Consider the following 25,262-nt stretch of genomic DNA (forward strand, 5'->3'; position numbering starts at 1 on the left):
AGTTACTAACTTTGTCTGACATTTCCTTATCCACCCTATTTTCATGTTTTTTACAAGCCGTTCATATTATACGTTAACTGCATTCAGATATTTTCTTGATAAACCATAGCTGTATTGACCTCAGGTGTCCTTATGTTCCAGCGAGTTGCGAGCAGTAGCAGTATTTCATATTTTGTAAGTCATTCATACCTTAATCAATGAATTTTCTAATATATATATGATAAATTGTACATCTGTTGTCCTTAGATGCGTTAGTAGCGCAGTAAGTTGTTAGTACTAGTAGTATTATCAGGTTTTGGCAAGCCTTTCTTACTATACATTCAACATTTTCAGATATTTTCATGATAAAGCGTACCCATCACCATACTCAATTCAAACATCGCATTAACCCATTCGAACAACAGATTATATTTTCACTGTCCTCGATGCTTTAACAGTAAACAATAAGTCAGTGTGGGAGGATCTTACTCCTGATTCAGCCCCCGAATCATACTATAAATTGGTACTTGAAAGTCTATAGTTTCTAGTCACACCCCCAGGTGTCTGAAATCCCCTACGATGCTTTTCCAGACAGAACTCCAATGTGACTAACCCCCCCTCCTCCGCGATGTTATTCTAGACAAAACATACCTTCCCATGGCTCACTGAATATAGAAATGTCACGCTGCAGGAGCCTTCTGATAATAACTTTAGCTATTAACTTCATGATTTCCATTAACTTCCATTTAACGTTTTCTATAAAATTAAAAAAATTTATTTCACAACATTTTTTATTTTCAAAAATACTATAATATAAATAACATGGTTTTTTCATTATTTTTACATAATGATTCAAGTCATTATCGCTATTATATCTCACTGTTTCCTTTGAAAGTTCTTGTAGTATACGTATATCCGTACTCACACTATATACTTTCTCAATATTATCCTTTATATACGCGTAGAATTCCATGTAGCAAAGAGGGAAAGACAAACTCCTCTCTGTGTATGAAGATTTACCAAATTCTAGCCAAAATGCTGGAGTGTTATCCTCCTGAAATATAGATTAACCATTATTTCCAATAACTTTATTAATGTTTTCTATAACATTTAAAAAAGTAATTCGAAAATGATTTAGACATTAGAATTTATACACAGTTTCAACTGGTTATTTTTTGTCTGGCATAGTTGAAAGGTTTTATACCTTACCCTTTTCCAAGAAAAGCAAAAAAGTAGAATTTGCGAGGAAGAATCTAGGCTTAGAAATCAAAGTTACACAACTTGTGAGAAATAAACTCTGACAATCAGTATTCTGTAGCCATAGGATAGAAGTCCTATTTTTATCATTTAGACAAAAATTAAATACACTCCTTGGGAGAAATAAACCCAAAAAGCATAGAAATCCTATTTTACCATTTAGAGAAAAAATTAAATCCACAACTTGCAGGAAATAAACCTGAAAAGCATAGAAATCCTATTTTTACCATTTAGAGAAAAAATTAAATACACAACCCGAAAAGCATAGAAATCCTATTTTTACCACTTAAAAAAAATTAAAAAAACCATCATTATTCTTTATGGTCAACAGCTGCATCAAACCCAATACAATGATTTAAAATGTAGATCTCAAAATAGCCACCCATAAATACGGTATAATTAAAAGCTAACCAGACACTAAACTTCAGGGTTATATTTTTATATATAGGAAATGCTACATTAGTTTTCTTGTCAAAATGGGGTACATGTTTGCACAATGAATCCATCTCTTTGCAGTTCACGGGGGAAACAGTTTGTTTTCACCTTACAGCTGTTAGAAGCGATGCACTACCCCTTCCCCCTTCCCCCATATAAATACTGAGTACCCAAAATGGAAGAAAAATTTTCCATGTTTATACGCCTCATAAGGTATAAATGTCTGCAAAAGCAAGCCTTTCCCGCTTTCAATAATAAAAGATGTATTTCGCTTAGAGTGTAAGAGAAAAAGATCTAATTTTAGCAACCCTCCCCCCTAAATTAAAGACAATACTTTCTAGCCTAATACTATCATCGTTAAAAAGCATTGTTGTCACCCGCAATCTTAATCCTTCCAATGTGGTGCGACCACCCTTTGTTTTTCTTAATTTAGATACGACGCGTGCTAAGGTTGTTTACTAAATCTCACCTCTCAAGATATAATCACTTAGTTTTTGTCTATATCAGGAGTGTACCGATTCTGTTGGTTTTTAATGCGTGTGAAAAGACAATTTGAGAAGCTACTTTAAATGAAAGAATTAAATGGTGATGAATGGTCAGAGGAGGGATGAGGGGTTTACGTAGTGGAAAAAGAGCGGATTTTAAGCTTTCTATCGACTATAAACATCGCTTAAGGAAGATTTTTTTGGTGGGGGGAGGTGGTTATACCCTGAATTTGAATATACTGGAGGGGGACTAAAAAAATTATTTTATTTGGAAATAACCTAAGAAAATTTACTTAACAGAACTCACATTATAAATCTTTGTAGCTAAAACTTCCAAGTCAACAATATCTAATGTTATCTCCATAATGTCTTGAGACGGTATGATAATTCAACGCATGTCCATTATAAGCAAAATCTCAAGGCTGAATTGTGATGTAAGAGAAACTTTCGTAAGTCCATTGACCAAGAAAGAGACAAGTGATTCTGTCCCGTTAGAATCGATAACATTGTCTATATGGCTATGTACCGGTAGCGGATCAAAACACCATGCATAAATTGTGTAGCGTCAGTATTCAATAACATTGCATTGTTAGAATTCAGTACGTATGTACACTTTCCCCATAGTATTTCCTAGTTCCCTGACTGGTCTAGAAAGAACACTTTTACCAAGGACATTAAATTTCTTCCTGAATTTTTTTTAGCAAGGACATTAAATCTCGTCTTGGAGTCAATACACTTAGAAACAGCCCCCCCCCCTGTTTGGCCTTGAAAGAGGTATCATTGACTCTGTCCCGTTAGAGTCGATCAATACACTTAGAAACAACAAACGAATTGACCTAAAAAGAGACACGTGATCTTGTCCCGTTAGAGTTGATCGATAATCTAGCAATTGTTGATGTGAACTTATGTTAAAATCCAAGACACATCCAGCAATTGTTGTTGACTTCCAAGAAACATCCATCAACAGTGAGAAAAACCATGAAAAAACATCCTCAGTGAGAAAAACTATAAAAACATGCCCATATATGATGTAGGGTCCGCGCTGGTACCCCTCTTCCTACTCATGTCCTTTCTTTTTCATAAATTAAAAAAAACTTCTGATGGGAGTAAATAGTGAAGATAGAACTTCTAACGAATACAAATTATTGCTTCCTAGTTTATCCAACATGCATCTGCAATGCTTTCAGGTAAACTGACTCTTTTGTTTTCCTGGTTTGTTTGATTTTTAAAAACTGGCGAATTACTGAAAACACAAAATTGACGCAACAATTACAACTAAGAGCAGAATAATCCTTAAGTATTCTTTAGCAATGGAAGACTAATTTATATGGTTCTTTAGTTTTTCATTGGCAATGAAATAAGTGAATTTTACGATAAAATTTTAACTCTCTCAAACCCCCAAGTAACATCGGTTTTCAGAGAAACGTTAAATTATCAAAGTTCTATAAGTTTAGAGAGATATTCGTTCTTTACTTCACAGAGAAAACTTTTGTTTTGTATAATAAATTTCCGTGCACTTTACCAGCCTGAAGTGACAAAACATCCCACAACCCAAAAATTCATCCCCCACATTAAGTTTTACAATCAAACAAGCTATGTTTACAATTTGTCGTCTTTCATAGTTTAAAATAATCAAAAGAATAGCCTGAAGGAATGGCAGAAATTTAACACTTCAATTCTTTTTTTTGGGTCTGGCACGTTTGCAAATTTCGAAAGTTGTTAATTATAGACACTTTTGCCTTATCAAACCTTTTTTTTCATGGTAAAATGTTGAATATTAAAATTTGAAATAATTATTCATTAAAATCGGCTATATTGAGCTAAAAAATTACTTTATTATTTATAAAGTTAAAAAATTAGATTCTTTGTTTTCTTCAAAGTAGTTCTATTCCCTCGACTGGGCTCTGAATATGTCAGGTAACCTCTTGTTTTAAAGCTCTTTTCCTCTTGTGTTTCAGCAATGAGGGAGAGGAAATTAAATGTTGTTTCATAACCCAAGCGAGTAATATTATCGTGTAATAGTATAGGTGACTGTTATGGCAGATCTGACGGTACCCACCCCTTGAGCTGTCCAGAGGTCCTACATAATCTTCTCCAATTATCTCCACCCATCCTACAGTGTCCACTGGGGTAGGCAATACTCTGATTAACCAGTAAATTTGCTTAGTTGCTGAACTGAAACAGTTTTTTTCTGAATGTAATTACAAGAGACGATTCCCTCCAAACCACATATACTTCACTGGTTTGTTTGGAATTGGAACGATTTTTCTAAATGTTTTTACAAATTGAGATTCCCCTCATCCAGATGTGTTTAACGGGTTTGTTTTGAGTTAGAGCAGGTTTTCTGAATGTTTTTACAAGTGGGCATTCCCCCAATCCTAACATACTTGACTGGTTTATTTTGAACTGGAATGGATTTTCTGAATATTTTTACAAGTGGAGACCCCCCTACCCAAACGTATTTAAGTGTTTCCGGTTGATCATTGAGCTTATTAAGTTTGTATAACATTTGTTTACTACCAAGAGTCTCTAGCTCTGTAGTATTTTCAGCCCCCATGCTATAGTGCACCTGACGGTGCTCATTATCCGTACTTTCAATTACTCTTCTCTTCTCTCCGGGGCTTATTTTCTTTCTCTTATGAAATATTTGACGGATATAAGATTTGAATCCGAGTCCCATACACATTTGGACGATATGCTGAACGAGATAGCTGTCACTGTTATTATAGATATGTTCTAACTAATAAATTTCAAAGGTCTCACAAATTCAGGCAAAAACTTGTGCAAATCCATCCTCGTGACTAGAGAAGAGTCTAATTTTTTTTTCTAAAATTAGTCATATAGGTGAAATATGGTATACCGTCTGTCAACAACTTGGAGTCATATATTGTCTTGCATAATATTAATCGTTAAAGCAAGTTTTTCCACAGTTATCCTGACAGTAAATGTTTGGTTACCATAGAAATTCAATCTCCTAAAAGTACATAAACGGGTATGCATCAATGCACACAATGAATTCCACCAGTTCTATAGCTCATTAGTAACTTGTGCACCGGGGACCGAATTTTGGATTAAATCCATAGATTATTTTGGAGCTCAGACCTTCATTGGGAAGTAAAGAGCAATAGCAAAACTAAAGAGAGCATAAACAATAACCTCAGGTGATTTCCAAGACTAGCCGTTGAGGCAAATTGCTTTTATTTTTGATTCTGATTTTTTTTTAAGTTGGAAAATTTTGAACTTATTTTTAGGGCTTAAACCAACATTGTATATATTTGTAAAAAAAATTAGTTATGAAATTATTTTGGAAGTTTGAAATGAAGATGGAAAATGCATGTAAGTCAGATTTTTTTTTTAGAAGAACAACTTTTGTAATGCCAAACAAAAGGAACATGCCGAAATTCCGTTTAGGGATAATTTTGGCGAAACCGTTTTAGCTATTTTATGGAACTATTTCGGCGAAACAGCTAGAGACATTTTAAAAGGTGATTTTTGAAGAGATTTTGGAAGAGGTTTTGAGTGAGGTCGTTATAATACACAAGTTGTATTTTAACAGTGTTGTGAGGTCCTCTACCTCAACCCAAAGGGTCCCAATTGCTCTACCCCAACCCAAAGGGCCCCAATTGCCCTACCCGAATCCCAAAAGGTTCCGATCCCCCGACCTCAACCCCGCCGGGCGTCCCCGGTACTCAAAGGTTCTCTGGGCCTCCAAAGGACCCCCCGACCCCCCAAAGGCCATCATCCTGTCCCCAAATGCCCCCCCGGCTCCCAACTGGCCCACCGGACCCCAAAGGGCCCCTCCCGGACCCCAAAGGCCCTCCCCCGGTCCTCAAAGGTCCCCCGGACCCCCAAAGGCCCTCACCGGGCTCCCAGGGCTCCCAAAGGACCAATCGGCACTCAAGGGCCCCCCCCAGACCCCCAAAGGCCCGTCCCGAGCCCCCAAACGCCCTCGCCGGTCCGCACAGGTCCCCCCGGGCTCCCCAGGTCAACCAGACCCCCACAAGCCCACCACCAGTCCCCAAATGCACTCTCCCAGTCCACAAAGGTCTCCCAGACCCCCAAAGGCCCTCTCCGGTCCTCAAAGGTCCCCCCGGGCTCCCAAGGTCCACCAGACCACCAAAGGCCCTCCACCAGTCCCCAAAGGCACTCTCCCAGTCCACAAAGGTCTCCCAGACCCCCAAAGGCCCTCACCGGGCTCCCAGGGCTCCCAAAGGTCCACCGGGCTCCCAAAGGGACCCCTGGACCCCCAAAGAGCACCCCGGACCCCAAAGGTCCTCCCCCGGTCCTCAAGGGTCCCCCCAGACCCTCAACGGACCCACCGGGCCCCAAAGGGCCCAATCGGTGCTCAAGAGCCCCCCGGACCCCCAAAGGCCCTCACCCTGTCCCCAAAGGTCCACCGAGCTTCCAAAGGACCAATCGATCCTCAATAACCCTCTCAGACCCGCAAAGACCCTCCACAGGCCCCCCAAAGACTCATCCCGGTCGCCAAAGGTCCCCTCGGGCTCCCATATGACCACCCCACCCCTCAAGGGGCCCCTGGATCCCCAAACCCCCACCCCCGACCCCACCAAACAGCCACCTCTCCCTTTTTAACACATTTTATGGCTTTATTATATCCTTTTAGAACAAGTTCCTTTCATAATGTCATTCCTAAACCCATTTTCCAACTTGAAGTACCAATCCCTTCACTCACAACTATACTTTACAGCTTTTTGGATACCTCAACACCAAGAAATACTTTTCAAAGACCTTTTCAGAGCAAGTTACTTTCTTAATATCCCTCCTAAACCCATTTTCCAACTTGAAGTACTTATCTTTTTCACTCACAACAATACTTTACAGCTTTTTGGATACCTCAACATCAAGAAATTCTTTTCAAAGAACATTTCAGAGCGAATTACTTTCTTAATGTCCCTCCTAAACCCATTTTCCAACTTGAAGTACTTATCCTTTTCACCCACAACTGTACTTTACAGCTTTTTGGATACTCAACACCAAGAAATACTTTTCAAAGACCATTTCAGAGCAAGTTAATTTCTTAATATCCCTCCTAAACCCATTTTGCAACTTGAAGTTCTTATCTTTTTCACCCGCAACTACACTTTACAGCTTTTTGGATACCTCAACACCAAGAAATACTTTTCAAAAACCATTTCAGACCAAGTTCCTTTCTTAATGTCAGTCCTAAACCATTTTCCAACTTGAAGTACTTATCTTTTTCGACCCTCAACTATACTCTACAGCTTTTTGGATACCTCAACACCAAGAAATACTTTTCAAAGACCATTTCAGAGCAAGTTACTTTCTTAATGTCTCTCCTAAACCCATTTTCCAACTTGAAGTACTTATTTTTTCATCCACAACAATACTTTACAGCTTTTTGGATACCTCAACACCAAGAAATTCTTTTCAAAGACCATTTCAGAGCAAATTACTTTCTTAATGTCCCTCCTAAACCCATTTTCCAACTTGAAGTACTTATCTTTTTCACCCACAACTATACTTTACAGCTTTTTGGATACTCAACACCAAGAAATACTTTTCAAAGACCATTTCAGAGCAAGTTAATTTCTTAATATCCCTCCTAAACCCATTTTGCAACTTGAAGTACTTATCTTTTTCACCCGCAACTAAACTTTACAGCTTTTTGAATACCTCAACACCAAGAAATACTTTTCAAAAACCATTTCAGACCAAGTTCCTTTCTTAATATCCCTCCTAAACCCATTTTCCAACTTGAAGTACCAATCCCTTCACTCACAACTATACTTTACAGCTTTTTTGATACCTCAACATCAAGAAATACTTTTCAAAGTCATTTCAGAGCAAGTTACTTTCTTAATGTCAGTCCTAACCCATTTTCAAACTTGAAGTACTTATCATTTTCAGCCACAACTATACTTTACAGCTTTTTGGATACCTCAACACCAAGAAATACTTTTCAAAAGGCATTTCAGAGCAAGTTACTTTCTTAATGTCCCTCCTAAACCCATTTTCCAATTTGAAGTACTTATTTTTTTCATCAACAACTAGACTTTACAGCTTTTTGGATATCTCAACACCAAGAAATAATTTTCAAAGACAATTTCAGAGCAAGTTACTTTCTTAATGTCCCTCCTAAACCCATTTTCCGACTTGAAGTACTTATTTTTTCATCCACAACTGTACTTTACAGCATTTTGGTTACCTCAACACTAAGAAATACTTTTCAAAGACCATTTCAGAGCAATTTACTTTCTTAATGTCCTTCTAAATTTTACCAAAGGACACGCTCCAATTCTAATTTCACCAGAGACAACAAAAATCTTCCACTTCAGTTCTTTATTTCACAAAAACATAAAGAAATTTAAAGTTCAATTCTAATTTTTCGGTGGAAGATAGAAAAAGTAATACCATACTTGTGAATATTTTCACGGAAGATGAAAAGTTCTTGTTCAATTTTAAATTTTCACAACGAAGTGAAGAAAAGTTCAAGTTCTCTTCTGAACTTTACCAAAGAACACACTTCAATTCTAATTTCTTCAGAGAAAACAAAAATCTTCCACTTCAGTTCTTTATTTCACAAGGACATAATGAAATTTAAAGTTCAATTCTAATTTTTCGTTCGATTCTGAATTTTCTCATTGAAAATAAAATAAGTTATTGATCAATTCTATTTTCCCAAAATAATATAAAAATTTTCCACTTCAGTTCAGATTTTTCTCAAAGAGATGAAAAGTTTAAAATACTATTCCAAATTTTACATAAAAGATAGAAAAGTTCAAGTTCTCTTCTGAATTTTACCAACAAACACAATTGAATTCTAATTTCTGCAGAGAAAATAAAAAGCTTCCACTTCAGTTTTAAGTTCACCAAGACATAAAGAAATTTAAAGTTCATTTCTAAATTTTTCGGTGGAAACAAGAAAAAGTAATACCATACTTGTGAATATTTTCCCGGAAGATAAAAAGTTCTAGTTCAATTTTAAATTTTCTCAATGAATTGAAAAAAAAAATTCAAGTTCTCTTCTGAATTTTACCGGAGAACACAATTCAATTCTAATTTTCACCCGAGTATACAATAATACAACTCTTAATCTATTTATTACATAAAGACATACATAAAATTAATGTTCAATTCAAAATTTTTCCGAGGAAAAAAGAAAAAGTAATGCCATACTTGTGAATATTTTCCCGGAGGATCAAATGATTTAGTTCATTTTAAAATTTTCTCAACGAAGTGAAAAAAAAATTCAAGTTCTCTTCTGAATTTTACCGGAGAACACAATTCAATTCTAATTTTCACCAGAGAAAATAAAAATCTTCCACTTCAGTTCTATATTTCACAATGACATAAAGAAATTTAAAGTACAATTCTAAATTTTTCGGTGGAAGATAGAAAAAGTAATACCAGACCTGTGAATATTTTTCCGGAAAATAAACATTTCTAGTTCAATTTTAAATTTTCTCAACGATGTCAAGGAAAGTTCAAGTTCTCTGCTGAATTTTCTCAATGAAAAAGAAATAAGTTATTGATCATTTCTATTCACACAAAATAATATAAAAATTTCCACTTCAGTTCAGATTTTTCTCAAAGAGATGAAAAAATTTAAAGTTCCGTTCCAATTATTTTCCCAGGAGAAGAAAAGTTCAACTTCGATTCTAAATTTTCTCAATGAAAATGAAATAAGTTATTGATCAATTCTATTTTCCCAAAATAATATAAAAATTTTACACTTCAGTTCAGATTTTTATCAAACAGATTAAAAAATTTAAAATACTTTTCAAAATTTTTAATATAATTTAAAAAAGTTCAAGTTCTCTTCTGAATTTTACCAAAGAACACAATTCAATTCTAATTTCACCAGAGAAAATAAAAAGCTTCCGCGTCAGTTTTAAGTTCACCAAGGCATAAAAGTTTAAAGTTTACTTCTAAATTTTTCCGTAGAAGATAGGAAAAGTTATCCTATGATTGTGATTATTTTCCATGAAGATAAAAAGTCTCACTTTAATTCTAAATTTTCTTAAATTCAATTCCGACCTTTTTCAAAGACATCAAAAAATTTAAAGTTCTTTTCTAAATATTTTCCCGGGAGAAAAAAAGTTCAACTTCAATTCTGAATTTTCTCAATGAAAATGAAATAAGTTTTTGATCATTTCTATTTCCCCAAACTAAATATAAAAATTTTCCACTTCAGTTCATATTTTTCTCAAAGAGATGAAGAAATACAAAATACTCTTCCAAATTTTTCATAGAAGGTAAAAAAGTTCAAGTTCTCTTCAGAATTTTACCAAAGAACACAATTCAATTATAATTTAACCAGAGAAAACAAAATCTTCCACTTCAGTTCTTTATTTCACAATGACATAAAGAAATTTAAAGTTCAATTCTAAGTTTTTCGGTACACAAAATCCGAAAAATGTTCAATGTTTCTTTAGTACCTACACAATTAGGCTAAAAATGAAGATATTTATGCTCAGTTTCAACTACCTATGGCTAAGTTTGCTAAAGACAAGCTATTTTCTTGCGAAAACACACAAAATCAGAAAAAATGTTCAATCAGAAAAGTACCTACACAATTAGTCTAAAAATGAAGATATTTATGCAGAGTTTCAACTAGCTATGGCTAAGTTTGCTAAAGACAAGCTATTTTCATGCGAGAACACAAAAAAACAGAAAAAAAATGTTAAATGTTACTTTAGTACCTACTCAATTAGTATAAAAATGAAGATATTTATGCTCAGTTTCAACTAACTATGGCTAAGTTTGATAAAGACAAGCTATTTTCTTGCGAAAACACAAAAAATAAGAAAAAAAAATGTTCAATTTTCCTTAAGTACATACTCAATTAGACTAAAAATGAATATATTTATGCAGAGTTTCAACTATCTATGACTACGTTTGCTAAAGACAAGCTATTTTCTTGCGAAAACACAAACAATATCATAAAAAAATGTTCAATGTTCCTTTAGTACCAACGCAATTATGCTTAAATGAAGATATTTATGCAGAGTTTCAACTAACTATGGCTAAGTTTGCTAAAGACAAGCTATTTTTTTGAGAAAAAACAAACAAAAACAGAAAAAATGTTCAATACTCCTCTAGTACCCGCACATTTAGGCTAAAAATTAATATATTTATTAACAATTTCAATGATATATGGCAACGTTTTCTAGGTAAAAGAAATTTTCTATCAACATCGCAAACAAAATCAGAAAAAATGAAAAATGCAAATTTAGACAATACATAATTAGGCTAAAAATGAAGGTCTATATTCCGTGTGTCAACTCTCGCTGATTCAGTTTGCTAAAGACAAGCTATTTTCTTGCGAAAACACAAAAAATCAGAAAAAATGTTCAATGTACCTTTAGTACATACTCAATTAGTCTAAAAATGAAGATATTTATGTAGAGTTTCAACTAGCTATGGCTAAGTTTGCTAAAGACAAGCTATTTTCTTGCCAAAACACACACAATCAGATAAAATGTTCAATTTTCCACTAGTACCTACGCATTTAGTATTAAAATGAAGATATTTATGCAGTGTTTCAACTAGCCAGGTCTAAGTTTTATAAAGACAATCTATTTTCTTGTAAAAACAAACAAAATCATAAAAAATGTTGTTGGGTTAGGTTAAATTAGATTAGGATAGGTTAGCCGACATACATGCGCAGAGAGGATAGGTTAGGTTATATTATTTGAGGTTAGTTTATTAGAGGTTATGTTATATCTAGTTAGTTTAGGCTAAGTTAGGATAGGTTAGATTGAGTTAGGTTAAGTTTGGTTAGGATCGGTTAGGTTAGCCTTCGTACGCGCGCGTGCGTAGGCTAACCTAGCCTAACCTAACTAACCTAACCAAACTTAAACAAACAAAACCTAACTTAACCTAACCTAACTTAATCTAACCTAACCTAACTTAACTTAACCTAACTTAATCCAACCTTACCTAACCTATATGCACGCGTATGTAGGCTAACCTAAACTAACGTATTTTAATCTCACCTAGCAATTTTTTTTATGATTTTGTTTGTGTTTTCACATGAAAATAGCTCGTCTTTGGTAAACTTAGACATAGCTAGTTGAAAAACAACATAGATAACTTCATTTTTATTCTAAGTGCATAGGTAGTAGATTAACATTGAAAATTTTTTTTCTGATTTTTTTTGTTTTCGAGTGAAAATAGATTGTCTTTAGCAAACATAGCCATAGCTAGTTGTAACTGTTCATAAATATCTTAATTTTTAGTCTAATTGTGTAGGTACTTTTCTGATTGAAAATTTTTTCTGATTTTGTGTGTTTTCGCAAGGAAATAGCTTGTCTTTATCAAACTTAGCCATAGGTAGTTGAAACTGTGCATATATATCTTCATTTTTAGAAAAATTGCGTAGGTAAAAAATGAACATCGAAGATTTTTCTGATTTTTTATAAAGAAAAACTTGTAATTTAAATTTAAATTTATATATGTCTTTGGGAAATTTATAACTTTCGTTTGCGAGTCTTGTTATATGGTGAAATTTGAATTGAATTGTGTGATTTGGTAAAATTATGAATAGAACTTGAACTTTTTTAACTTCTATGAAAAATTTGGAAGAGTATTTTGTATTTCTTCATCTCTTTGAGAAATATCTGAACTGAAGTGAAAGATTTTTATATTTATTTGGGGAAATAGAAATGATCAAAAACTTATTTCATTTTCATTGAGAAAATTCAGAATTGAAGTTGAACTTTTTTCTCCCGTGAAAATATTTAGAACAGAACTTTAAATTTTTGATCTCTTTGAGAAAGGTCGGAATTGAATTTAAGAAAATTTAGAATTAAAGTGAAACTTTTTATCTTCATGGAAAATAATCACAATCATAGGATAACTTTTCATATCTTCTACGGAAAAATTTAGAAGTGAACCTAAAATTTTTATGTCTTGGTGATCTTAAAACTGACGCATAAGCTCTTTATTGTTTTGTGGGAAATTAGTTATGAATTTTGTTCTTTGGTAAATTTCTTAAGCGCTCATGAACTTTTTTAACTTATATTAAAAATTTTGAATAGTATTTTAAATTTTTTCATATGTTTGATAATAATCTGAAATTAATTTGAAAATTTTCACATTATTTTGGGAAAATAGAATTGATCAGGAGCTTATTTCTTTTTCATTGAGAAAATTTAGAATAGAAGTTGAACTTTTCTTCTCCTGGGAAAATATTTGGAACGGAACTAAATTTTTTCATCTCTTTGAGAAAAATCTGAACTGAAGTGGAAATTTTTATATTATTTTGTGTGAATAGAAATGATCAATAACTTATTTCTTTTTCATTGAGTAAATTCCGCAGAGAACTTGAACTTTCCTTGACATCGTTGAGAAAATTTAAAATTGAACTAGAACTGTTTATTTTCCGGAAAAATATTCACAGGTATGGTATTACTTTTTCTATCTTCCACCGAAAAATTTAGAATTGTACTTTAAATTTCTTTATGTCTTTGTGAAATATAGAACTGAAGTGGAAGATTTTTATTTTCTCTGGTGAAATTGGAATTGAATTGTGTTCTCCGGTAAAATTCAGAAGAGAACTTGAATTTTTCTTCACTTCGTTGAGAAAATTTTAAATTGAACTAGAACTTTTTATCTTCCGGGAAAATATTAACAAGTATGGTATTACTTTTTCTTGTTTCCACCGAAAAATTTAGAATTGAACTTTAAATTTCTTTATGTCATTGTGAAATATAGAACTGAAGTGGAAGATTTTTATTTTCTCTGGTGAAAATTAGAATTGAATTGTGTTCTCCGGTAAAATTCAGAAGAGAACTTGAATTTTTTTTCACTTCATTGAGAAAATTTTAAATTGAACTAGAACTTTTTATCTTCCGGGAAAATATTCACAAGTATGGTATTACTTTTTCTTGTTTCCGCCGAAAAATTTAGAATTGAACTTTAAATTTCTTTATGTCTTTGTGAAATTAAAACTGAAGTGGAAGCTTTTTATTTTCTCTGGAGAAATTAGAATTGAATTGTGTTTGTTGGTAAAATTCAGAAGAGAACTTGAACTTTTCTATCTTTTATGTAAAATTTGGAATAGTATTTTAAATTTTTCATCTCTTTGAGAAAAATCTGAATTGAAGTGGAAAATTTTATATTATTTTGGGAAAATAGAATTGATCAATAACTTATTTCATTTTCAATGAGAAAATTCAGAATCGAACGAAAAATTAGAATTGAACTTTAAATTTCTTTATGTCTTTGTGAAATAAAGAACTGAAGTGGAAGATTTTTGTTTTCTCTGGAGAAATTAGAATTGAATTGTGTTCTTTGGTAAAGTTCAGAAGAGAACTTGAACTTTTCTTCACTTCGTTGTGAAAATTTAAAATTGAACAAGAACTTTTCATCTTCCATGAAAATATTCACAAGTATGGTGTTACTTTTTCTATCTTCCACCGAAAAATTAGAATTGAACTTTAAATTTCTTTATGTGTTTGTGAAATAAGGAACTGAAGTGGAAGATTTTTGTTTTCTCTGGAGAAATTAGAATTGGAGCGTGTTCTTTGGTAAAATTTAGAAGTACATTAAGAAATTAAATTGCTCTGAAATGGTCTTTGAAAAGTATTTCTTAGTGTTGAGGTAACCAAAATGCTGTAAAGTACAGTTGTGGATGAAAAAATAAGTACTTTAAGTCGGAACATGGGTTTAGGAGGGACATTAAGAAAGTAACTTGCTCTGAAATTGTCTTTAAAAAGTATTTCTTGGTGTTGAGGTATCCAAAAAGCTGTAAAGTATAGTTGTGGATGAAAAAAATAAGTACTTCAAGTTAGAAAATGGGTTTAGGAGGGACATTAAGAAAGTAACTTGCTCTGAAATGACTTTGAAAAGTATTTCTGGATATTGAGGTATCCAAAAAGCTGTAAAGTATAGTTGTGAGTGAAGGGATTGGTACTTCAAGTTGGAAAATGGGTTTAGGAGGGATATTAAGAAATTAACTTGCTCTGAAATGGTCTTTGAAAAGTATTTCTTGGTGTTGAGTATACAAAAAGCTGTAAAGTATAGTTGTGGGTGAAAAAGATAAGTACTTCAAGTTGGAAAATGGGTTTAGGAGGGACATTAAGAAAGTAATTTGCTCTGAAATGTTCTTTGAAAATAATTTCTTGTTGTTGAGGTATCCAAAAAGCTGTAAAGTATTGTTGTGGATGAAAAAATAAGTACTTCAAGTTGGAAAATGGGTTTAGGAGGGAAATTAAAAAAGTAACTTGCTCTGAAATGGTCTTTGAAAAGTATTTCTTGATGTTGAGGTATCCAAAAAGCTGTAAAGTACAGTTGTGGGTGAAAAAGATAAGTACTTCAAGTTGGAAAATGGTTTAGGACTGACATTAAGAAAGGAACTTGGTCTGAAATGGTTTTTGAAAAGTATTTCTTGGTGTTGAGGTATCCAAAAAGCTGTAAAGTGTAGTTGCGGGTGAACAAGATAAGAACTTCAAGTCGCAAAATGGGTTTAGGAGGGATATTAAGAAATTAACTTGCTCTGAAATGGTCTTTGAAAAGTATTTCTTGGTGTTGAGTATCCAAAAAGCTGTAAAGTATAGTTGTGGGTGAAAAAGATAAGTACTTCAAGTTGGAAAATGGGTTTAGGAGGGACATTAAGAAAGTAATTCGCTCTGAAATGTTCTTTGAAAATAATTTCTTGATGTTGAGGTATCCAAAAAGCTGTATAGTATTGTTGTGAGTGAAAAAGATAAGTACTTCAAGCTGGAAAATGGGTTTAGGAGGGACATTAAGAAAGTAACTTGCTCTGAAATGGTCTTTGAAAAGTATTTCTTGGTGTCGAGGTATCCAAAAAGCTGTAAAGTATAGTTGTGAGTGAAGGGATTGGTACTTCAAGTTGGAAAATGGGTTTAGGAATGACATTATGAAAGGAACTTTTTCTAAAAGGATATAATAAAGCCATAAAACGTGTTAAAACGGGAGAGGTGGCTCTTTGGAGGGGTCCGGGGAGGGCGTTTGGGGATCCAGGGGCCCTTGCGGGGTGGGGTGGTCATATGGGGGCCCGAGGGGACCTTTGGCGACCGGGATGAGTCGTTGGGGGGCCTGTGGAGGGTCTGTGCGGGTCTGAGCGGGTTCTTGAGGATCGATTGGTCCTTTGGAAGCTCGGTGGACCTTTGGGGACAGGGTGAGGGCCGTTGGGGGTCCGGGGGGCTCTTGAGCACCGATTGGGCCCTGTGGGGCCCGGTGGGTCCGTTGAAGGTCGGGGGGGACCCTTGAGGACCGGGGGAGGACCTTTGGGGTCCGGGGGGCTCTTGGGGGCTCCAGGGGTCCCTTTGGGAGCCCGGTGGACCTTTGGGAGCCCTGGGAGCCCGGTGAGGGCCTTTGGGGGTCTGAGAGACCTTTGAGGACTGGGAGAGTGCCTTTGGGGACAGGTTGAGGGCCTTTGCGGGTCTGGTGGACCTTGGGAGCCCTGGGGGAACTTTGAGGACCGGTGAGGGCCGTGTTGGGCCGGGGAGACCTGTGGGGACGGGGAGAGTTCCTGGTGGGACGAGGGGATGGTGTGGAGGTATCTGGGATCGCTGGGGCGCCCGGGGGGACCTGGTATGCCCGTATAGGACCGTTGTAGGCTCGTGAACCGCGGTGGGGGCTCTGGGTGGCCCTTGATTACCGAGGTGTGCTGGTATAGACCGTGGAGCCCGGGGAGGGGCGGGGGGGGTCCGCAGAGCCGGGTAGGCTCGGAGAAGGGTCTGGGCGGGCGGCGAAGGGCCCTGTGTGTGCTGGGGGACCCGATAGCAGCCGTGTGTGACGTGGGGGACAGGATGATGGCCTGTGGGGGTCCGGGGGGTCCTTTGGAAGCCCAGAAAACCTTTGAGTCCCGGGGACTTCCTTCGGGGTTGGGGTAGGGGGATCGGAACCTTTTGGGGTTGGGGTAGAGCAATGGGGGCCCTTTGGGTTGGGGTAGAGCAATTGGGACCCTTTGGGTTGAGGTAGAGGACCTCACAACACTGTTAAAATACAACTTGTGTATTATAACGACCACACTCAAAACCTCCTCCAAAATCTCTTCAAAAATCAACTTTTAAAATGTCTCTAGCTGTTTCGCCGTAATAGTTCCATAAAATAGCTAAAACGGTTTCGCCAAAATTATCCTTAAACGGAATTTCGGCATGTTCCTTTTGTTTGGCATCTCTGCGCCAATGCATTTCAAATTATTTGGAAACCTTTTCGCGCGCTAAGATCAAAACGTCTGCTTGGAAACGATTCTCTTGTTAGAAACAACAAATTAATTTCCCTTTCGTGAATCAATTCTCTTTAGAACAACAAATTAATTCCCCTTTCGTGTCAATCAATCAATCATGACATCATCTCGTCGGCTGGGAGGATGATTGTCGTATTAGGCATCTCCGGCCAAAATTGAGTTATGAATGCCATCTAGTGTAAAATTTTGCGTAGAATCTGAATCTGCTTTTTGTTTTGCTCTACTGGCTACCGTTCCTGAGTAAAAGACCAAAAACCATTTGTCGTATCGGACATTATCGCTGATAATCCGCTAGCGAAATTGTCGTATTGGAAAATTGTCGTATCTGGCTGTTTTGCCGTCACGCACTTCAGAGAATAAGAAAATGGCGCGTCCAAGGAAAAACTTGGCGAGGGATTTTGAAGCAATTTTTGATGAATTTGGCAGGTAAAGTGTCGATTTCTTCTAGGCCTCTGCACCCTATAGTATAGTATAGAGTAGGGTCTCTCCACCCTGTAGTACAGGGGGAGCTACACTGCACCTTTACCCAAGAGTATATCAAATAGGCTACCTGATTTGTTATGATTTTTGGTGCATATATAGTTTGATTTGGAAACAGCATTGAATTAGGAATATGGTTCTATTCCTAGATAACAGAATTGTCTTGTCTATTTACGCACATTATTGTACCACTGCACCATCTCATAATGCGATTTGCTAATTTGCAGAACTCAAAGGAAGTATCAAATTTTCTTGAACAAGTAGGCTAGCCTAGGCTATTTGATTAGGCTGAATATTTTAGCCATATGGATTGCTGAATGTTTTGAATGCATTGATAGTTAATAGTAGAGTCTAATGACAAATACACAATTTAGTTTAAGCATAGCCTAATTCTAGGCTAATTCTAGAAAATACTGCCCAATCTTAAACACATGATCCTATAGGCCTTGTAGGATACAAAACCACTCAAACATAAATAGATTCAATCCCAGACATGTGCTGTAAAGAAAAAATAGGCTACTAGGGTTTGCTAACTTTTCTTTAAGCTTAATTTTCAGTATAAAAAAGTTTCTGAGATCAAATTGAGCTAATCCCAACAAGGTAATCTAAATCTATACATATGCAAGACTAAGAGCTTGCTTGGAAATATAGGCTCTATTTGAATCAAATTATGCTCGGTTGCTTGTCCAAAGTTAGTGATTATCCAAACACCAGGGGTGCTTGGATAATATACCCAGTTCTTCATCAGCAGCTGATGTGTATTACCAAATAAAGCTAGTTTAAAGAAAAATCAAACTGTTTTGTTAAGCCTAAAGGTGTATCTGGCTTTGTGGGGGAATAGACAAGGAAATAGAAAATCTAATGGTATATTTCCTTTTTTTCTTTATCTGATTTCTCCCCTTTAATAAATATTAGAGCTAAAAATATGTTTTGCTATTACTAGGCCTAGACTAGTCTATCCTTACAAAGCCTATCTTTAGTCTACTGAAAATTTCATTTTCCTGACCTGCAGTTCTTCACTGAGCCCATCGCTGGAGTAACCACTATAATTTTTTTTTTTTTTTACAGCTCTGACGAAGACCTTGAGAATTCTGACGAAGATTCGGAATATGCACCGAGTATTGCTGAGTGCTCATCAGCAAATGAACCGAGCATCATTTCTTACAAAGACGAGTCAAGCTTTGCTGATGCAGGTGAAAGAGTTCTTTCCGAGTCCCCGTTGCCCTTGGTTTATGTTTCGACTGATTATGGACAAGCTAATCGGAATAATGAAACTAGTTATTTTGAAGATGTCGAGAGAGGTTCAAATTCTTTTACAGAGCCTGTAGCTGGAAATAGGAATGGCACAGAAGGCGTTGACCCTGGAAAAAAATCAACGAGAAAAAGATTGAGGAATGAAAGCGAATGGATAAAAACTAAGATCAAGACAGCAAATAATGATGGGACTGCCTACGTTAACCCCAAGACTAAGAAAACGCATAGCAGAGTCCGTTCTGTGCAGCCTTCAAAGTGTACTGAAGATTGCTTCTACGAATGTCACAAAATCCCACCCGAAAAAAGACAGAATGCTTTTGATAATTTCTGGAAATTGTCTGCTGAAATGAAGAAAATGTTTTATCTGAAAACCACAAAGTGCCTGCCTAAGAAGAAAAACAAAAAACAAGTGACAAGGAGGAAAAACACCTACCAGTATTTTGTTGTCATCAACGGAAAAGAAAGGCAGGTTTGCAGATCTTTTTATCTGACAACGTTCGACATAACCGAGAGGAGAGTGCACTACGCTCACGAGCAGAAGAATACCTGCGGAACGCCCACGCCTCCAAGGAAGAAGATCGCCAAAAACAAAACATCAGAGGAAGACATGAACTTCATACGTAACCACATTAACTCCTTTCCAAAGATCGAGTCCCACTATCGAAGGGCTGAGACTTCCAAACAATATTTGGAGTCTAACTTGAACATGGCTCGGATGTATAGCTTATATTGTGAAAAGTGCGAAGATGAGGGCCGCAAGAGTGCCTCAGAAACTGTATACAGGAAAGTGTTCAATACGGAATTTAACTTGTCGTTCCACACACCAAAAAATGACCGGTGTGATTTGTGCGAAGAATTTGATGTTGCACGCAGGAATGGAACTACGGTATCTGACGAAAAACGAGCTATTTTTGAAAATCATAAAAGGTCAAAAGCAGAAACCAAAGTAGAAAGAGATATGGATAGATTGCTTACCAAGCCAGTCCTCTGTTTTGATCTGGAAAATGTATTTGCATTGCCAAGAGGGAACGCATCTTGTTTCTTTTACAAAAGAAAGATCAATACTTATAACTTGACTGCTGTGCTGCATTACAAGGACAGTGCTGAACCAGATCCAAGTAAACAGACGAAAAAGGAGATCTATTGTGCTCTCTGGTCTGAGTTGATTGGAGGGCGGACCGGAAATGACATTGCAAGTGCAGTGGCGGCTATATTGTCAAAAGTCTTTTCAGGGCATCCAAATATCAAAGAGCTTATAACGTGGTCTGACTCCTGTGTCCCGCAAAATAGGAACAGTATCATGAGCTACCAAATGCAGGATACTTTGAAAAAGCTCCCCCATGTTCAGTCCATTACAATGAAGTTTTGCGAGCCAGGACACTCATCGATCCAAGAAGTGGACGCTGTCCATAGTGCCATCGAACATTACTTTGCTAAATTGGAAATTCATTCACCTCTGACCCTCACTCGACTTATGATTAAAGCTAGGAAAAAGGAACCGTACATTGTGATCCAAATGAAAAGATCTGACTTCTTAGATTTTCAGAGCTGCTCCAAAGAATACAAAGGATATTCGAAAGTTCCCTTCACAAAAGTCAAGGAACTGAGATTTGTTTCAACTGAGCACAAAAGAGTGTATTACAAGGAGAATTTTGGCTCTGCCTCACATGAACTGGTGAAGATTGCACCCGAGGCTGCAGTAGTTAAAAAAGGAAGGGGAGTCTCCAAAGTTACTGTGATTGAGGAGTTACTTGAGCCAGGCCCACTCCCTAGGCTCTCTTCCTTGCCTGAGGAAAAGATCAAGGACGTGAAAAGCCTCCTAAAGTTCATGCCGCTGGAGGACCAAGCATACTACAAAGCATTTTTCGATAAAACATAAAAAAGTAGGTCCAGTTTCGTTGGAACGATGTTTCTTTGTACCCGAAGTAGTGCTGAGTTTTTCTTATGCTTTTATATTCGAAATTGATTAAAATTTAAAGCTTGCAAAACTGAGTTCCTAAGAGATAAGACATTTACGCTGCTAGTTTTCAGAGCAAAATTGTCGTAGTGGTTTTCCGTAAAAAGAAATTTCCGCGAGCTTTTTGTCGTATCTGTTTTTCAACAAGCAATATCTCAATATCCAGTTGCTCCAGGTGAACGAAATTTCAACCAGGTTGTAGCCCTTGAGTGCGACTACAGTCGAGATAAAAAAAATCCCGGTTTCGTCATTAAATAAAAAAGATATCGCGTTTCAAACTTCAATCGCGTTTTTCTTGAAACTCGTCTCGAGTCATTCTCTTTGGAAATGCAAGGACATTAATTAACTTGACGTCATCTGTCAGACATTAATTAACTGTTTCCGGGAACCTCATAACATCTGGCTCGGAAACAACAACAACATTGACCTTGACATTTGGCTCGGAAACAATAACAACATTGACATTCGCTAAGAGCGTGCCAAAAACACACCTGGAGAAAGAGGTCATTGACCGATTACGCAATCATTCTCCCTAATGACTCTATGCCCATATATGGTGTGCTGACACGAGCTCATGAGGCATCTCTACTAATATGATCAGAAGGTATTTTTTTATCGAAGATTTTCCTCCAAATTTTGGTGCAATGCGTACGAAAAAGTATATTTGGAAGAATGTAACTAAAGACCAATTAAATTTTGCCCTTGGCACTTAGTGCACAAAAAAACTATGGTAGACCGTCCAGTTGTCTGAGAAGCATTGTCAGAGCTGTATGGCTTCATAGCTACAATCACTCATCTAGTCATCCAAACAGATACTACTCTCATCACTGGCTTATATCTCCCTACCAATTACAAGAATGAGCGATCGAAAAAATTAGTGGCTCAATAATTTTAAAAATTCATTTTCCCCATTATTTTGGGAACGTTTTTATTACAGAAAAACCTCCCGATTTCTTTTTCGATATCTAGTCTTTGTAATTTTTACAACTGCCCGAGATTTATGTGTATTTTCTTTAGTTTTTTGCCAAGGCTTAGATATTTAATTGTAAAGGTTTTTTTTTTAAGTTTGATGGTATGAACAGTAATGTTTCCCGTAAATTTTCAACATATTAGACATTACGAGCAACAAAGAGTCAAATAGGCTGAAATGCCCAGTAGAATCCAATAAGAATCTCTTACATCGGCGTTGAGGTCCCTCTTCACTGTTACGATAAAGTTCAGCTTCTCAAAGAGCGTCTTCAAATTCAAAACATCGTTTTCCGAACCAGTTCTTGGTATAGATTTTTCAAAGTAATTAATATTAATGATGAGTGCATGACCTCTTTTCCTCGTTAAGATAACTGGGTAGTACTCTTCCGTCTGTAAAAGAAATTAAAGGATTCAACGAATCTTTTTGTGCAACCTCATGCATGCATAAAACAAAAAAAAATTTGTTTATTGTTTCTTCATTTAATGTCTTGCTCTTAGACCTTAGTTTTCAATGAGATGATGTATATGATTAATACATGGTCCCCTTTCTATTTAAACAACTGTATAGCATTCCATGTATAGAAAAATATTAATGGGGTGAATTTTTTTTTTTTAGTAATTTTGATCGAATATACTTATAAGCAAAGATCTAAAGACTCTTCGTTTGTGCTGTTGACCCCTAAGCCTCCAAGAATAGACACATAGTTCTTGGATGCTCGAATTTAAAGGAAGAAAGAGGTATTCAAAGCAGTAGTTAGGTTTAGAGAACATATGTCATATTATTACTGTTTGTTTTCGATCAAAATTTGGATTGATCCAGTGATAATGTCTTAGCACTGTTAGCACAGTTATAATGTCAAAGGTACTGTTTACTGTTTTTGCAGCCACAACTCTATAGTACATTGTCATTTCTTTTTAACTAAATTAAAAACGGGTTAAAAAATAAAAAAAAATAGAAAAGAACCATCAAAACTAAAACAAGAGAAAACAAAGTCTTAAGAAAAGACCAGCTTATTAAAAATTGAAATTAGTAAGAATGATTAAATAAAACCTAAAACGTACATAACCAATTAATCTGTGTAACGAATTAAAAATTATCACACATGAGAGTGGAACTACCACCTCACTAAGACCTCTAAAGCTAAAATATCATTTTTGCTTCACTAAATAAATTTTATTTTTGTCAGTTTTTTAGCTTAACTTGAAATCGGGTTCCCACTTTTAGAAGGCATTTATATTTTATGTTGAGATTACTCTGTTTCACGGGTAAACCATTCCTCTTATAGACACTTATTTTAAATATAGGTACTTTAGGGAATCAGGAATAAAGAACATATCTTCAGGAATAGTAGAGAAACTTTTATTTCTTCAAATGAGGGTGGGAAATATTTATTCATCACTAATGCTCACTTATCTTGAAATAGCTTGTGTTGAAACACTGACTTTTGTTGCGAAGATTAGTACAAAATTAAAAAATAAAGCTAAGCCGTGGATTCTGTGTTTTATTGATTTATGTAGCCTATCGTTTAGTTTACGCAACACCTATCAGTGGCGTAAACCTCCGACATAAAAGAGCTCTGATTATGCTATGCAACATTCGTAGAATAAGAGCATGCATACCATTCCAGTATCTCTTTCTTTCTTTGTTTTATACGTTTTTTGTTGTTGGTGTTTTCTGTTAACCGAGCTAATTTTCACTATTATAACTATTGTGAGGAGATGTATTATTATTGTTATATCATACTATACCCAACTTTGCGAACTTGGCTGTGATAATTAGAAGGGCGACATACAACATTTTTATAGCTTTTCAGGAGAGCCAAGAAACGAACATGAGGGAAATGGAGATAAAAGGAACATATTCTAAGCCAACGTTTTATGCTCTTTTCAGTAGCCTAAATTAAATTCAAGCAATAGAAGTAAATTCAAAATTATTTTATTTTATTGTGTACGTCTCCTATTTCCTTGACAAAAATGGGGACAAATGCCATGTTTCTATGTTATAGGTCCATGTGATAATCCTCTTCTGTTAAAAGTAGCGTATGTCTCTTTCAATTTCGTAACGGTACTAGACAGTACAATTCTGACCTCATACTTCAATGCCTGGTTTTGAATTTACCCAGGACACATACAAAGCCGACTTTTGACCAAAAAGGCAAATTTCACCTTTTGAATTATTATTGATAAACTCGGATCCCTGTGGGGGGTTAAGTTTGTATGCTTTTAAGGTAATTAAATAAAACAATAAGAAATAAACTGACGCATGCACTGAGGAATTTTTTTTATTCTGCTGTTTACCTTATTTTCCATTAGACACACCCAGCACTAGAGGCTTTACAAAAAAGATCTCACCCAAGCCATTCACTGGTGACCTGAGTTGGGTCTTGCATTTACCTGAGTAGGTTAACAAATGAATGTATTACATAAGCTCTTTTAGACAAGAAAGCTGATAATCTAGTTTATAACACCAACAAACTTCTAGCAAAAGTAACCAAGCAAACTCAGGTATGCACCCTGACAAACTTATTTGTTATTCCGTCGCGCCTTCGTAAAGAGGCTTATTGAGCAGTAGATTTTCTTATTAAATATTTCATAGGAAACCAATTTGACAATTCAACTGCAACAGCTAACCCCATCTTTACGTTGCTTCCTTGAATTCAAGGAATTCTCTATTGGCCTTCCCAACAAATTTAGTTCACCTTTTCCATAAGAGCTCTCACTTCTTCATCCCCCTTAAAGCAAGTGTTGCCAAACCGTGAACCAATTAACAGCAAAAGCTCGAAGATACAGGGTACAACATCGATCTTTTCTACCAGTCTTGTCCATGATTAAATAAAAAAAACAAGTTATTTAAACTGAAAGTAAGGACCGACATTAAAACTTAAAACGAACAGAAATTATTCCGTATATGAAAGGGGCTGTCCCTTCCTCAACGCCTCGCTCTTTACGCTAAATTTTTTTATTGTTTTAAAAAATAAATTTGTGAGACAGAGTTAAACTTTAGCTTAAAGAGCGAGGCGTCGAGGAGGGGACAGCCCCTTTCATATACGGAATAATTTCTGTTCGTTTTAAGTTTTAATGTCGCTCCTTACTTTCAGTTTAAAAAACTTATTTTTTTTATTTAATTTCTGATCGTTTTTTAGTTAATGCAGCTTTTATTTGCATAAAAATTTTACTTTTCTTTTGCTAAATAGATGTCTTTACAAATTAACTTACGTAACTAACTTCTATATTCGTATATTTT

At 35.7% G+C, this 25,262-nt stretch overlaps 1 protein-coding gene across 1 annotated transcript in view; it reads right to left on the reverse strand.

Annotated features, from left to right (window-relative positions):
• LOC148955605 (caspase-2-like) overlaps nucleotides 1-24,844 on the reverse strand; it is a 183,264-nt gene extending 158,420 nt beyond the window's left edge. Inside the window, exons 1-2 of the mRNA XM_089107756.1 lie at nucleotides 24,773-24,844; nucleotides 22,229-22,408 (exon numbers count right to left, since the gene is read on the reverse strand). Coding sequence (XP_088963882.1) covers nucleotides 22,229-22,408; nucleotides 24,773-24,844 — 252 coding nt within the window. The remainder of the gene's footprint in view (nucleotides 1-22,228; nucleotides 22,409-24,772) is intronic.
• Nucleotides 24,845-25,262: the final 418 nt, after the last annotated feature.

Source organism: Artemia sp. Qi Xiang Cuo, chromosome 2, assembly GCF_049724085.1.
Source record: "Artemia sp. Qi Xiang Cuo chromosome 2, ASM4972408v1, whole genome shotgun sequence".
Lineage (NCBI taxonomy): Eukaryota > Metazoa > Arthropoda > Branchiopoda > Anostraca > Artemiidae > Artemia > Artemia sp. Qi Xiang Cuo.